The sequence below is a fragment of the Macaca nemestrina genome, chromosome 16 (assembly GCF_043159975.1).
Source record: "Macaca nemestrina isolate mMacNem1 chromosome 16, mMacNem.hap1, whole genome shotgun sequence".
NCBI lineage: Eukaryota > Metazoa > Chordata > Mammalia > Primates > Cercopithecidae > Macaca > Macaca nemestrina.
Window position 1 is genome coordinate 75,849,028 of NC_092140.1, and position 15,723 is coordinate 75,864,750.

Sequence of the window (15,723 nt, forward strand, 5' to 3'; positions counted from 1 at the left end):
ACTGAAGTCTCATTTTGTACAACCACCTCTTTGTAAAGTAGATTTTCCTGTGACAATAGCCTGAGCCCTGAAGGAATCGCTGCGGGAATGTCATAGTGTAGGTTAGAAAGCCCCATGGAAATTGTGAGAAGGCAGAAAAAGCTGAGCTCAGCCTGAGTTCAATCCAGGAATAGAAAAGGCTCAGCCCTGACTTGTAGTTTAGACTTGGTACTTAGAAAATCATCATAGAATCCATTTGATGACCTTTAAAAGTGTAATTTATAAAAGGACAATAGAAGCTCTATTAATAAGCCATACTTAATTAACTTGCCAGATTACTTGATGCTCACCATTCTCTAGTTAAGACATCCAGAGCAAGCTGGGTATTTATAAATGGAAGCCTGTCTCTAACTATAGTATTACAGGCAAAGTACAAAATGACATATGACAAGACTTTTCATTGCTGCAGTAATAGCAAAAGATTGCAAACTACCCAAAGATGTATCAATAGGGGACTGTTGTTTGTATCTATGCCTGTCTGTACAATGGAGAACTATGCAGCTATTAAGAGGGATGAGGAGGATTTCTATTTACTGCTAGAGTGATCCTCAGGATACATTGAGTGAAGAAAGCAGTATTCACAGGTATACATGGTATGCTCCTTTTTGTTTTTTTAAAAGCAGTAAATACAAATTTACTTGCTTGCTTATATTTTTGAAGAAATGATAGAAAGATAAACAAAATACTAAAGCAAAGATAGAGGAAATGAAGAGAAGGGACTGACATGAAAGCAAGCCCTCTCTTGAGTGTTAGTTATAGTTTGGTTTTGGAGCCATGCATATTATTTACATAGTTTTAAAATATTAAAGCAAAAAGAAAAAGCAACCCTTAAAACATGAAACCCAACTGAAGCATAGGAATCTAACAAATTACCAAGTCAAAAGCATAATTACACAGCAAGACGTTATTTCAAGAGACTTTAAAACAGAATTTTCGTTTTTCAGTTCAAAGACAAAACACATAACACACACACACGCACACAGATGCACACACACATCTTAAACTGCATTCAGTGGGCTTACTATTGGTAATGTTGGTGTAACTATTTTGAAATGATTATATATAGTAGGGTAAAACAAATAAATAATATTATGAATTTTGCATGGAACCAAGATATTCAGTTTAATAGAGATACAAATATGAATTAAATAAGTTAAATATGAAATCTCTACTATTCAATTTGAATTAGAGAGACTGTCAGTTTCTGCTCAGGATGTGTACAATGGGAAAGAATATCACCCTCAGCCTTTCAAGGCCATGGAGAAGGCCGCATCCCCAGGGACACAGCACCTGCCTGAGGCCGGGGCTTTATCAGAAAACAGTGAATGCCCTCCTGCCTCTCACCACCATCCTAACAAGCATCAGGTAGAAACTGACAGTAGAATACTGCTAACAGAGGGGCAAAGGTGTGGAGGGAGACCCTTTCTTTAGGAAAGCACAAAGGAAAGACCTAAAGCTGAGGATGCAGCAGACATTGAGGATCAACTCTCTGGAAAATTAGCCTGTACTTTAAACACAAGGTATTTCTGGAGAGACTTAAAGTCTGTGATGTACTTGGAGTAACCATAGCAACAACAGGCCCAGTCGCAGCTAAAATCTTATCTAGATTGACTCAAAGCCAAACTAAAGGCCTAGCCAAAGGAAAGACCATTTGCAGACATAAAAACTTCAGTGTCTACTGACCTACATAAAATGCCTGGCTTTCAACAAAAAAATTATGAATTATATGAAAAAGCAAGAAAAGAACAATGCAGTGGCAAGCTACAAAGCAACTGATAGAACCAGACTCAGACATGACATGAACATTGGAACCATCAGACAGGAAAATTTTTAAAAACTATAATATGTTAAAAGTCCTAATGGAACAGGTGGAAAACACACAAGATCAGATGGATAATTTCAGCAGAAAGATGGAAACCATAAGAAAGAACCAAATGAAAAGAGTAGAAATGAGCAGCACAGAACAGAGATGAAGAATGCTTTTGCTGAGCTTATCAATAGATTTGACACAGCTATGGAAAACATCAGTAGACTTGAATATGGGTCCAAAGAGATGAGCAAAACTAACACAAAAAGAAGACATAGTTAAAAAAAAAAAAAAAAGAACAGAGCATCCAAGAACTATGGGATGACATCAGGGAGTCTAATATAAGTGTAGTTAGAATCCCAGAGAAGAAGAAAGAGAGAAGGGGGTATAAGAAATATTTGAGGGAACAATGGCTGACAATTTCCCCCAAATTAATGACATACTTTGAACCACAGATCTAAGAAGTTAAGAAAAAACACCAAACAGGATCAATAACAACAACAACAGCAACAACAATGATAAAACTGACATATATCATAATAAAATTACTGAAAAGACAAAGAGAAAAAAGACACATTACACAGTATAACTAAGATAAAAATTACAACAAATTTCTCATCAGAGATGATGCAAGCCAGGAAACAATAGAGTTGTATTAGTCTGTTCTCACACTGCTAATAAAGACATACCCAAGACTGGGTAATTTATAAAAGAAAGAGGATTAATGGACTCACAGTTCCACCTGGCTGGGGAGGCCTCACAATCATGGTGGAAGGCAAAGGAGAAACAAAGGCACATCTTACATGACAGCAGTCAAGAGAGCTTTTCATGGGAACTCTCCTTTATAAAACCATCAGATCTCAAGAGAATCACTATCATGAGAACAGCACAGGAAAGACCCACCCCCATGATTCCGTTATTTCCCACAGCGTCCCTCCCGTGACACATGGGAATTATGGGAGCTACAATTCAAGATGAGGTTTGGGTGGGGACACAGCCTAACCATATTCAAAGTGGTATCTTTAAAGTGCTGAAAGGAAGAAAAAAAATACTTGTCAACAGAGTTCTATACTCAGTGGAAATATCTTTTAAAACATGAAAGCAAAAGAAATATTTCTTAGACAAGCAAAAACTGTGAGAATTCATTTTTCAGCAGACCTGTAGTACAATAAATAGTAAGGATATTTTTTTGAAGAGTAAATGTGGTACCAGATAGAAACTTAGATCCACACAAAGAGGTGAGGAGGACTGGAAAAAGGTAAAAATACAATTTGTGGGTTTAAAACATTTTAAAATTCTCTAAATTATAACAAATTGTCTAAAGCGAGTAGCAATATATTGTGTATTTACAGCATAATTAAAAGTGAAATGTATTGTAGCAATAATACAAAGTGTGGGAAGAGGAACCGTGAACACACTATTTTAATTTGAGTTGCAAATATCCGTATGAACTCAAGATTTTTTATTTCTAAAAAACTAGTATTTCCTCATTTTTTGCACTGAAAAGGCCAGAAGTAATGACAACCCTGTAGCAATAAAATCCCTAACATGTATGCTGTGCTGTCTAAATACCACTTCCAACTAAAAATTAAGGTTTTTTTGGAGAAGTAACAGAATCTAGGTCTGGAGTGGAAAACGTACAAGATGAATATTGGGCATTTATGTCTAAAAGTTCGGAGGTTCTCAAAGATACTAGGATTGTGTCAGAGACTCAGGATCCACCTTGAAAGAGTTCTTGCTGTCAAAATACAGGACAGTGTGAGCATCAAAAAGGATAATTACAACTGATGAAAAGACATCAAATATGTTAAAAATATGTGAATTTTAAATAATACCCCCCTCCAACCAAACAAGCAAGTGAACCTTATTGGTTACCTCGAAAACTTTCTAGGGTATCAATTTATTATATGAGAGGAAAAGAGCAAGTATTCTGCCATTCCTAAACAGACCATGTGGTTGATGTGGGAAAGTTCTTCATACCAAAAGCACAGTTAATAAATGCGGGAAGGTTGAAGAACTGGAAAAGCAATATTTTGCAACTGGTAGTAAAATAATGAATCTAGACAATGATTGCTAAAAGCATTAAGTAAAAGGTAGATAGCAAATTTTCTAGTAGATGGATCCAAGCAACATCACATAAACCCCCAATCAATGTCAACATTGCATAAAACAGGAAAACATGTGCCGTGTGCCTCCTGGTGTGTGATACACAAAACCACTAACCTTATTATTAAAAAATTAAGTCTGAATTGAATTAACCTTTAAATCTGAACTTTGCAATTCAGTAGCCACCAGTCACATATGGCTATTTAAATTTAAATTTAAGAATTAAAAGTTCAGTTCCTCAATCACGGTAGCCACTTTTCAAGTACTCAATAGCCACACGTGGCTAGTGGCTACCATGTTGGACAGTGCAGATGTAGAACATTCCCAGCACTACAGAAAGTACTACTGGACAGCCCTGCTCCAGATCTGAGTACCAGATATAGGGAATTTGAGGAATAGAGAAACATGTGAACCAATACCCAGAAGAAGGAGTCTGTCAAATCTAGAATGTGAGAAAGTCTGTAGAACAAAAGACGCAGATTCTTCAATTAAATGACCTGCATAAATCATTAAAGAGACTTAAACAGGTAGCAACTAAATGTGGACCTTGTCTGGATCCTAACTTGAACAAACCAACTTGCACGAGACATTTTTGAGTCAGTCAAGAAAGATGGAACTAGGTGCTTGCTGATATTAAGTGCTTGCTGATATTAAGAAATTATCAGTTTTGTTGAGTATAATAATATTGTGGATAATGTTGCCAAAAACTCTTATCTGTTAAAGATACATTTTGAAGTATTTATGAGTAAAATTGTCTTTAGGATTAGCTTCCAGAAAAAAAAGTGAGAGGTTGATAGATGAACAAGAATGGCAGAAAGGTGATGGTTGTTGCTGATGATGAGTATATGGGGTTCATGGTTCTATTTTCTACAGTTTTTGTATTGAAAAATTGTCGGTAATAAAACATTTTTAAAACTAGGATATGTCTATGTACTTCTCAGCTTCACAAGTTGAATGACGTGCTTATTAAAATTAAGTTATATTTGTTCCCAAACTGGTTTATATAATTTGGACTTATTATAATTTATAATCATTTATTTTAATTAAATATTATAAAATATGAACGATAAAATCTAATTTCTTTTATGGAAACTAAGTTGAGTGTTTTAGAAAGATTCACTAATAGAGAGTTGCTTTTTAAAAAGCAACAAAGTGAGGTTTGGACAAAGCAAATGTGACAGACTTGAAAAAAATATATAAATTATAAAGAGCTAGGATTTTACACTCAAGTTTTTTTCTCAGGTGCCTAGATCACTTTAAATAAACCAAATCCGGAAATTTTAGATGAGATATTGTGGATAAGATTTAGGTGAAAACAAATGAATAATTCAAATGAATAAATCCTATTCAAAAGATTGGTGATCAAAAAACATGGATTAAAGTGAAGAATTTAGGAAAATGTTATGCATATTTACAGTAACTTGATAATAAAATGCAGCTTATTGCAGGTGGTAACAGACTTGGGGGAGTGAGGAGGTGGCACAACTTGTGGTTTACATGATAAAGGACCAGGTGATTTATCCCCCAACTAGGGACATGTTGGAAGAGTGAAAAGAGGTACTATGCATAATCCCACTGAGATAACAGGCATAAACTGGGATGATTCCTGAGCACACCAGGATGTTTGGTTCCCTGGACAATAAGAGATAGGATCAGAATCCCAAGCCGTTTGTAACTCATTAGAGCAGCAGTTGTTTCTAGCCAGAATGAAGTCTGGCAGGGATGAATGCCAAACATTAAATTCAGGAAGCAAACAAAACTGCATGAATATAAGCAGAGGAAATATCTGCCCAGGAGGTGGCTTAGGTAAAGTTTGGGAATGGGAAAGTGCGCCCCTATGGGTGAGATGTTCTCATAGTTCGGGCCAATAGGAGAGAGCAGCAGGGGATGGATGGAGTCCCATTACCCAGGCCTCTCTGTGTGCTAAGCCATAGGAAGGACACAAAGACATGAAGAGTCTGGGCCTCTTAACCCAGAGTTTTGTTCTCATCCCTCAATGACCTGTATCCTGTCCCCTTGGGTCATGTCCCTTGTGTTCTTGTCATCGAGGAGACACTCCTGTCTGCTCTTGCAAACCCAGGGAGTAGAACCAAGATTTGAGGTTTTTCCACTGTAAACCAGACATTGAGGTGGAGATCGTGGGCCCCTTTGCTGTTTCCCCTATGTTCAGGTCCCTGTAGAGTGATGTGTATTAGAATCACTTAATTGTCTAAATTCATTGCTTTAGGAAAAGGGCAAGCATAGATATTCTTTAAAAGCACCCCAGGAGAGTCTAACAACCACTGGGATTAGGTACCACTGTTACAGAGTCACACTGACACTGATGGGGGATAGCATTATCACTCTCAGGACTGGGATCTCAGACTGAGTCAAGGGACAGGGAAAGCAGGCAGGGAAGCCAGGCAGGGGCTAAGTAGGAGAATAAAACAATTTGTTTATTCACTTACATGTGTTTATGCCCCTGCCTTATCCCATAAAGGATTTGGGGCAAGGCAGTAGGGAGACTAATGAAGATAATCAGACAAGTGGAGGAAAGCCCTCTTGTGTGACGAGAGTTAGTCACACAAGCACATATGGGTCAGTCACAAATAATGTCACCAGTGTGCCACCACTGACTCACTCCCCAGCCACAGCAGGATCCAAAAGCTCTTTCAACAGAAACCAGTTTATAATGACTGTGGATTGACTGTGCCAGCAGAGCCCGAGAAGTGGGACCTGGAAGAACAGGCTCTTCAGTGTCGCCCAAGGAGCTCACTTGTCAGTGTTTCTGAGTGATCCTGGGATGGTAATTGCTGCTGAGCTTAAGCAGAAATGACAAGGTGTGGGAAACTGACCCAAGTCTTGAATCCTAAAGCTGAAGTTTTTGAAATAGGTGATGTGTTTGAATATTTGGAATCTCACTTCCAGCAAAGGTGAAGCTTAAAGGGCTATTGTCTACTAGCTTGGATGACAGAGAGTTCAGCGGCTGAGATGGTGATTTCTATGCTAGTGTTTTCTTTTTCTAGTTTATAAATGTTATCCTCAGAGGATAATACTTGAGGAGATTCAGGAGATTCACAACAAGACAACATTCATGTTAAGCTAGCCAATGGTAGGATGCTTTCTTAGCCTTTAATAGCTAAGACACCAACATTGACTCTTTTCCTAACTCTTTAACAATTGACAGCAACTGACTCACGTTGCTTTGAGCTGCTAGCCAAACCCTCCCTCCAGAGACACTTAGGACTGAATCACTTAAATTGAATAACAGGGTAACCCAGATAAAACAATATGATGGACACAAACAAGACTGAGACCTTTGCATTAAGCTAAACACTGATGACAGTTGCCTTCTGAAGACTTGGAGATGTCCCCTCCATGTGGAGGTTTTGAGGTGCAAAACCACCATGGACCTTGCATTACTATTAAATAATATTCATCCTTCCTCAGGGGTCAGCCAAAGAATGACTTTATCCACTCTTTGTTTCTCTCTTCTCCACTTTGCCAAAATCTCTAAAATGATATCCATCATCATAGACTTAGGTTAGGTACTGAAGCCCATGGGAACCTAGAGGCTGGAAACTTAGCCCAGGAGAGGGGTAGGCTTCCTGGAGAAGGAGCAGTCTCAGCCAAGATTCAGTGGATGAATTGGAAGTCAGCCAATGAGAATATCCAAGGCAAAGGAAGCAGCAAGAGAAAATGCAGGGAGAATGAACAAGTGTGGACCTACCTCCAGGCATGAGCCTTCTGTCACTTGCCTGTAAGAAGGATGCCTGGCAGCTGGGCCTGCTGCACTCAGAGACTGGGCCTCCTGGTTTTTTAGTCTCATCCCATGCCCAGCCCTTGTTGCGCCTGGTGTCACCCAGTCTAGAGCGTCTCCACTTCCTGAAGGTTGAATTGTCCCTCTTCTCAGCTGCCACCCCACCCATGATGTTCTGGGACCTGGTCCTTCTGCTCCATCACATTGGTCACCTCTCCACCTGCTTTCTGACTGGCAGAAGCTTTTGGAAATTTCTCTTCCATGGATGGCCTTTCTCTTGTTCTCTATATTCTTGAAGTTTCTACTTTTCTTCTCCTCAGTTTCATTTTAAAAGAGAAAGGCCATCTGTGGAAGAGAGATTTCCAAAAGCCTCTGCCAACCAGAAAGCAGGTGGAGAGCTGGCCAGTGTGATGGAGCAGAAGGACCAGGAGACACGGCTATAAAGATCCTACCCCAAGACTGGGTACTTTGTAAATAAAAGAGGTTTAATTGACTCACAGTTCCACATGGCTGGGGAGGCCTCAGGAAACTTACAATTATAGTGGAAGGTGAAGGGAGAGTAGGTAACTTCTTCACAAGGCAGCAGGAAAGAGAGGGTGAGCAAAGGCGAGGTGCCACACTTTTAAACCATCAGATCTCAAGAGAACTCACTCACTATCACTAGAACAGCAAGGAGGAAACTGCCCCCATGATCCAATCACCTCCCACCAGGTCTCTCCCTCGACATGTGGGGATTACAATTCAGGATGAAATTTGGGTAGGGACACGGAGCCAAATCATATCAAGGTATATATTGTGGTCCTTCAACATCTTCCTCTAAGAAAGCTCTTAGAGCTTTCCTTTGATATTTTGCAAGTATAAAAGGAAAAAACCTCTCTATTTAAAAATTTTTAGTAGTACAAAATGCATACACTTAAAAAACATCTTGTACACATAGACATGCTGTTGTTTTCTTTCCTGACACACCTGTCTATAACTAAATCATATTCACTTTTAATACCATCCTATTCTCAAAATGCCCATATTAAAATAACTCTACATTGGATCAAAAGTGCCCATGTTAACACATCTGTCCCTTTTTTTCTCTCCCCAAGTCCTCTTATTTCCTAAATTCCTCAGAGAGTTTTTTATTAGTACACATATTGATTTGGTCAGTTCTAGAGACCATGAGTTCTCCACTGAAACCCATCTTGGATCGTGAACTTCCATGATGTCAGTCACTCATGACAGGACTGTTGTGAAGATCATGAAGGGAACGGTCAGGTAAAAGCCTGGAACCTGGTTAGCTACTGAACAGATTCTTGAAACTCTCTATTTTATTATTCCTTGTACTTTTCAAACAACCATACTAATTTTAATTTATTCCATGATTTGAGTGTAAATTTGGTTCCTTTAGAAACTGAAAACATCTTTATTTTAAAAAAAAGTTTATTTTTGATTTTTGTGGGTACATGGTAGGTATATATTTATGGGGTATATATTTACAGGGTACATGAGGTGTTTTGAGACAGGCATGCAATGTGAAATAATCACATCATGGAAAACGCGGTATCCATCCCCTCAAGCATTTGTCCTTTGTGTTTCAAAAAATCCAATTATACTCCTTTAGTTATTTTAAATGGTACAACTGAGTTATTACAGAAACTGACAACTCTTAGAGCATTTTCAACATATCTGGAGATCTATCATTTCTTTTCTGCTGTGAGCATCTCACCACCTACCTAAGGAACTGTACAATCTCCTAATTGGGTGTTTATCAGCAAGGAACAAGGCTAAAAAAAGACTAATTATTTTGCCTAATGTCTGACAGCAAATTTGTGACCCAGAAAGAAGTAGATCTTGTTGTCCTTTCACTCTCCCTTCTTGAGATAATTAGAAATCCATTGACCTACAGCAATTGTGGACCTGGAGTATCTACCCTCCTTTCACAGGGCACTTATTCATAGTTACCTTTGAAACCTCGCAAATCCCTAACGCCATGCGCATTTCGTTTTAACAACATTTCACCCTTTTCTGAGTCTCTGGCTTACTGCCTCAGGCAACTCTCTCTCCTCCCCTTCACCTCTAGCAGAAAGCAACCCCAAAGAAATACTCGCAGTTCAGTGCCGATGTGGCCGAGGCCATTGCCTTCTTTGACTCCATCATTGCAGAGCTGGATACAGAGAGACGGCCCCGGGCTGCCGAGGCCACCCCACCAAATGAAGACGTGGACTTTGATGGTGAGTTCCAGGAAGCCAGTGGGAAGATGGTGTCTGAAGGCGGGTGGGGCTGCGATGCTGTGAGGACGGGCTGGGGGCTCTGCGATGGACTTATAGGATAGGCCACCAGGAATCCCACCTCCCTGATTGAAGGGAAACCCTGCACCTCCAAGCTGGAGCCAGGCCCTGAGCCCATCCTCTGTGGGGATCTCTTACTTCCGTTGTCTCTGCGGCCACTGCTCCAGCCTGTCCCTCCAACACTCTGGCGCCATGTTTGGACAATGTTTTCTCTGCGGTCCACTTACCATGGCTGAGAAAGTTGAGACTTTCCTAAGACTCCAAGAAGGACAGCAATAGGGAAATGATGAAGGAAGGAGAATCAATGAGGTGTGTCATTTAAAGGGTACAGTTTCAGTTTTTTGAGATGAAAGAGTTCCAGAGATCGCTTGCACAATGTGAATATACTGAACGCTACTAAACGGCACACTGAAAAAATGGTGATGATGGTAAATTTTGTGTTCTGTACGCTTCACCACAACTTAAGAAAAAAAAGAAAGGGAATGGACAAACTGTATTTGAGAATCCAGCTTCCGACCATACCTAGGTTAGGTAGTAGGGTAGTGTAGGGCAGGAGAGGCCCACCGTGGCTGCCCAGACCCAGCCTGGACTGCTAGAGCTGGAGTGCGGTGAGGCCTGAGGCCATGCTTCCCTCCTCACTGAGGCGTGTCCTGGGGCATCCCTCCTGATGGAGAGCAAAAAATCCAAACACATCAGCTGAGCCCCCTTTATATTCCGTCATGCGACTGTCAGACAGTTTGTTTAATCTTTGACTTGCCCCCCATGGTGTAAATTAATGATGGTTTTATTCAGGGGGCTCACTGGCCCCTTATACTAAGGTCAAAGCTTTTGGTACCAATATTAAATAATTCATGAGTATTTTCTCTAATGCTTGAAAGAAGCTTGTGATTTATTGTTGTTGTTCTGGCCTTGATAGATGTATGTCTGTGGGATTTGGGGTTTCAAATTGGGTTCTTTGCAGTTTCACAGAAGGTTAACCCTGCTCCCCAAGCTTATTCTTATCCAACTCCTCTCCCACGCAGCCCCTCCAGTCCCTGACAGACAGCAGCCCTGCCTCGGGAGTGAGGAGGCCTTGGAAATTCACGATATCGGTGAAGGGATGACAAAATCCACTAAGGATGCAAGGGTCATTTTCAGAGTTATGATTTTTAATAAAAATGAGTGTGACCAAGTCATTTTTATTCAGTTCATGAAATGGCCACTTTTCTCCTCTGATAACAAAAAACATACCAAAGCATAAAGAAGAGAGCAAAAAATATGACCTGTAAAACAACCACCCAGAGATCATCATCGCCGTTAACATTTGGGGATATGTCCTTCTGAGTGTGGTTTTAACACACACACACACACACTCACACACACACAATCTCACAGACTCATTTTAATTTTTTGAAATAAAACTAGGATCTCCTTTCATTTAACGATTTACAATACATCTTGGGCTACTTTCCAAGTCAATAAATATAGATCTGTGTCTTCATGGTTTTTTTTTTTTTTTCTTCTTTTTTTTGAGATGGAGTCTCGCTCTGTCATCCAGGCTGGAGTGCAGTGATGTGGTCTCGGCTCACTGCTACCTCTGCCTCTCGGGTGGCTGTGATTATAAGCGCCTGCCACCACGCCCCCGGTTAATTTTTGTGTTTTTAATAGAGATGGGGTTTCTCCATGTTGGCCAGGCTGGTCTCAACTCCTGGCCTCAGGTGATCTGCCTGCTTCAGACTCCCAGAGTGCTGGGATTACAGGCGTGAGCCCCCGCACCCGGCCTATGTCCTCAGTTTTAATGGACATATATTCCATTGCATTCCTCCTGCACCGCAACTGCAGAGTCAAATCTGCTTTGCTTGGCTATCAGGCCTTTCTAAGAATTCGCTATTAGGATCATGGTTGCCTATACCAATTTCCTGTGAGTGTTCAGTCCAATCCGCCCTCTCCTTTGCCTTATATGCCTCCCAATGGCAAGTCCTTCCTTCCCGGGTCACATGCTTTTCTCTTCCAGTGGCCACCAGCTCCCGGGAGCACAGCTTGCATTCTAACTGGATCCTGCGGGCGCCGCGCAGACACTCTGAGGATATCGCTGCTCACACTGTGCATACTGTGGACGGCCAGTTTCGAAGGAGCACTGAGTGCAGGACCGTGGGCACTCAGAGGAGACTTGAGAGGCACCCCATTTATTTGCCCAAGGCTGTGGAAGGGGCCTTCAACACCTGGAAATTTAAGCCCAAAGCCTGCAAAAAAGAGTAAGTGCTTGGGCTAAATAGCATGACCAAGATGTTCTCATGGCCTCCAGATGCTTGGGGTGATCCTTAAGGTGCGTCGAGCCCCATCTTACATGCCAAATATTATTTATATATATATATGTATGTATATAGTGTTGGGGAGGTCTTAGTTTCAACATTTTTTTTGGTAGTCTGCACTCTAGCCTGGTGCACTGCTGTTGCCTGCTCCTAACTTGCTTCTTCCTGGGTCTGCCTCCCTTTGTTTCTGGCCCACTTAGCCCATGCACTGTGCCATCCACCTTCATAGATTCCCTCCAGTGCCATTGACACATTGCGTGCTACAGACTTATAATGAGTTTGAGGTTGAACAGAGCATAGCAGCAAAAGGAAACCAACATCAAATGAATCAGATGCCCCTCTCTAAAAGGCACCGGGCAGGCTTCGAGATGTAGAACTTCTTGCTGGCCAGGCCCCTCTTGGGCCATCTTACCACCATCTCCTCTGGCCTCTTTCCTTTTAGATCCTCTTCCTTCAGGCCTAGTTACCATTACTAACCATCAAATTCCTGTTATCTACTCACTCAGAGAGGTAAGTTCTTTCTGGGTTTGGGCAACCCAGGCCATGCTGCAGGGCTTTGCCTGTCACAATGGAAGGGCCTGCCAAGCCTCACCAGCTGTCTTTCTTTGCTTCTACAAAAGCCACTAAACCCTGTTGGATTTAGGGGTTTTCTAGATAGCATTTTCCTCCCACAGTAAGACCACGCACTGGACATATTAAAATCACAACCCAGCCCTCACCACCCATCCTTCGCCTTCAAGGCCAGGCCAAGGTCCAGCTGATGTCTACCCATGGCCCCCAGGGTGACACCATTTGGTCCTCCCCAAGACCCAGGACTAGGGCAGCAATCTGAGGGTCTCCATGAGAATGGTGGTAATTGAGCATCCCTTCCCTCTGTGTGGCCAGCCAAGCCGAACTTAACCTCCTGCCTCATTCCTTCCTTCTAGCCTGGGGAGCTCCAGACAGATCCTTTTCAACTTCTCAGGAGAAGACATGGAGTGGGATGCAGAGCTCTTTGCATTGGAGCCCCAGATGTCTCCTGGGGAGGACTACTATGAGACAGAGAACCCCAAAGGACAGTGGCTGCTTCGAGAAAGACTTTGGGAACGGACAGTGCCCTGACCCCATCTGGATTCCTTGATGTGTCTCAGGCTGGGTCCCTGAGAAGCTGTCCACTTTCAGCGCAGCATGAGGTGTTTGGTAGAGTTGAAAATGCAAATTGTAACACAGTCAACCCCCTCGGCACACTGCCTGCTGGTGCTGTGCTAGTGCCAAACAGACCTGTGGCTTCCCAGGGGACGGGTCTCAGGACACTCTCAGAGCTTGAGTTTCTCTGCATGGGCTGATGAGCAGAGACTTACAGCCTGGCTGGTCTTCAAGAGCTGAAGGAATGGAAGGTGTTGAGTGGAGTGTCTGGGCTCACTCCCCTGACCTCACCCGGCCTGTTTCTCATTCTCCACGTGTCTGTCCAGGTGGCTGCTAGCGATGTGCTCAGTACCAGAGATGAACTCACCCATAGATTTCTGGGCCAAAGCTTCAGAGAGGTAGCTCCTCTTTCTATGAGGCTCAGAGACCCGCTGGATCTGCACGGGGGTTGTCTTCTTGTGTGCAGAATGCAGTTGAGAAAGCAGCTCCCTTTGCTCTCTTTTCAGAGTTTTCCAGAAACTCCTGCTGCATTAGGCTAAGATGAGGCTAATGCCCTGGCAATGGGGTGAGGGAAGGGGTATGTCAGGGGCCTGCCTGGGGGCCACACTGTTTCCTCAGGCCCAAAAACTTAGCCCCCCTTCCCGTAGGCAATTGACTAGAGAAGAAGGAAGATGGGGTGATTCTTTTTCTTTTTCTTCTAATTCTTACCCAGAAAAATCTCTTTAAATATCCATGGAATCAGTTTATGACAGGCCATGCCTTTCCCTTTCCCCAGTTAAGAGAACAATCAGAATCATTATGTTCTTTTGGTATAGAAAGGATTTCTATATTTTAGGAAGTATCTGAATCAGAATTACATTTAAAATATATTCTTTGTATTTCTAAATACTTTTTGCATTTTTGCAATAGTTGTGCCCATTCAAGCTTGAGAACCACTGGTTTGGAGAATATACTGAACTTTATCCATTCTCACTTCTTTTTTTGGCATTTTCTTGTAAACCAGTCTGTGCATGTATAAGGGCCTTTGGGCAGAAGGAAGGGAGAGAGACTAAAAAACAAAAACAAAAACAAAAATAAAAAACAATCACTTAAATTAAGCCAAGGATGTTCTAGGCTAAGGTCAGGCTAAGAACTGAACAGAAGCTTCCTTTCTGCCATGACTGTGGGATGATATTCTTATTGTTCCATTTTTTAGGAAGAACCTTTTGTTTATGTGAACCTGATCATATGCATCTAAGAATATGTAACTCTTACAAATAAAAGACAGCTAGTAATTATATTGCATTCTTAGAAATTTCATCTCAACATGTTTTCAGAATGAAACCATACTGGAAATGTTTTAATACTTCTCTTTATTATTTTTCGAGTGCCAATGTCAATGTTTGGAAGGATTCTTTCATTTTGTTGCTTGTACTGACCCAACTATAGCCAGAAGCTTGTCTGGAAAATAAATGTTTAGGAGATTTGTTTTATAAACTGCATTAAAGCACTGCCATTTATCACCACGGATCTTTTCTTTTCTCTAAATGTGGCCTTGTTTGAAACCTCATCTATAAAAGTTCATTGTTGGGGATAAACTCAAGATAAAGGTGTCTTTACTCTGCCTCTTATCAAACTACAGTTTATCACAGATCTACCCTGAAATTATGTAATGAAGATACTGTGTACATTTTGTTTTCAAAGATAAGAAAAAATAAACATGGCTGAGAGGATATTTGGAGTCCTGGTTTTTTTTTTTTTTTTTTTTTTTTTAAAGCATTTATTGCTTATGGGACATGAAGCTGTGCCATCTTATTTTGCTTTGTTTTGTATGTTTTTGTTTTTAACTAGACTATACACAGACAACCTGAAAACATTCCATGATTGGGAAACAGAAGGTTGTCTCGTCTTTGGGGATAATTTTTAGGTGTTTGAAGTTGGTGATAAACCCAAGGATCTGGGCTCTGCCTGGGGAATCTTGAGATGGTGTCCGGTGGGGTTTGAGATAAATCAAATCTGAAACAATAAAAGTCAATTCAGAAAACCCAGTTGAGTCGACGGATTCTTTTCTTTCTTGGATTGGCCAGTTATTCAATGGAATCAAGCTGGTCACTGGGACTATGTTAGCATCTCTGGCTTTCCCAGGATTCTGTTTTGATACATGAAAATCTACCTATCCCTAGACAGAATGTCAAAAAGAGAGGATGTGCGTCCCTGGCATCTGGCTTGTTTTTTAGTAGCCCCTGGTTTCTAGCTCCTGCTACAGACTGTCTTCTGCCTCATGGGGCAAGATGCATGGAGCTGCTAGTTCAATTTGTATCATGTGTACCCAGCCATGTGCCATGCAACTGAGAGCATGCT

The 15,723-nt window shown here is 41.4% G+C and overlaps 1 protein-coding gene across 2 annotated transcripts in view; it reads left to right on the forward strand.

Annotated features, from left to right (window-relative positions):
- Positions 1-15,410, forward strand: part of C16H13orf42 (chromosome 16 C13orf42 homolog) — a 29,611-nt gene extending 14,201 nt beyond the window's left edge. Inside the window, exons 2-4 of one of the 2 annotated variants that reach the window (XM_024795736.2) lie at positions 9,763-9,910; positions 11,961-12,201; positions 13,185-15,410. In XM_024795736.2, coding sequence (XP_024651504.2) covers positions 9,763-9,910; positions 11,961-12,201; positions 13,185-13,359 — 564 coding nt within the window. In that variant the 3' untranslated portion in view covers positions 13,360-15,410. Of the gene's footprint in view, positions 1-9,762; positions 9,911-10,178; positions 10,277-11,960; positions 12,202-13,184 lie in introns of those variants that run through there. The other variant, XR_003020141.1, reaches the window with a different exon arrangement.
- The last annotated feature ends 313 nt before the right edge of the window (positions 15,411-15,723 follow it).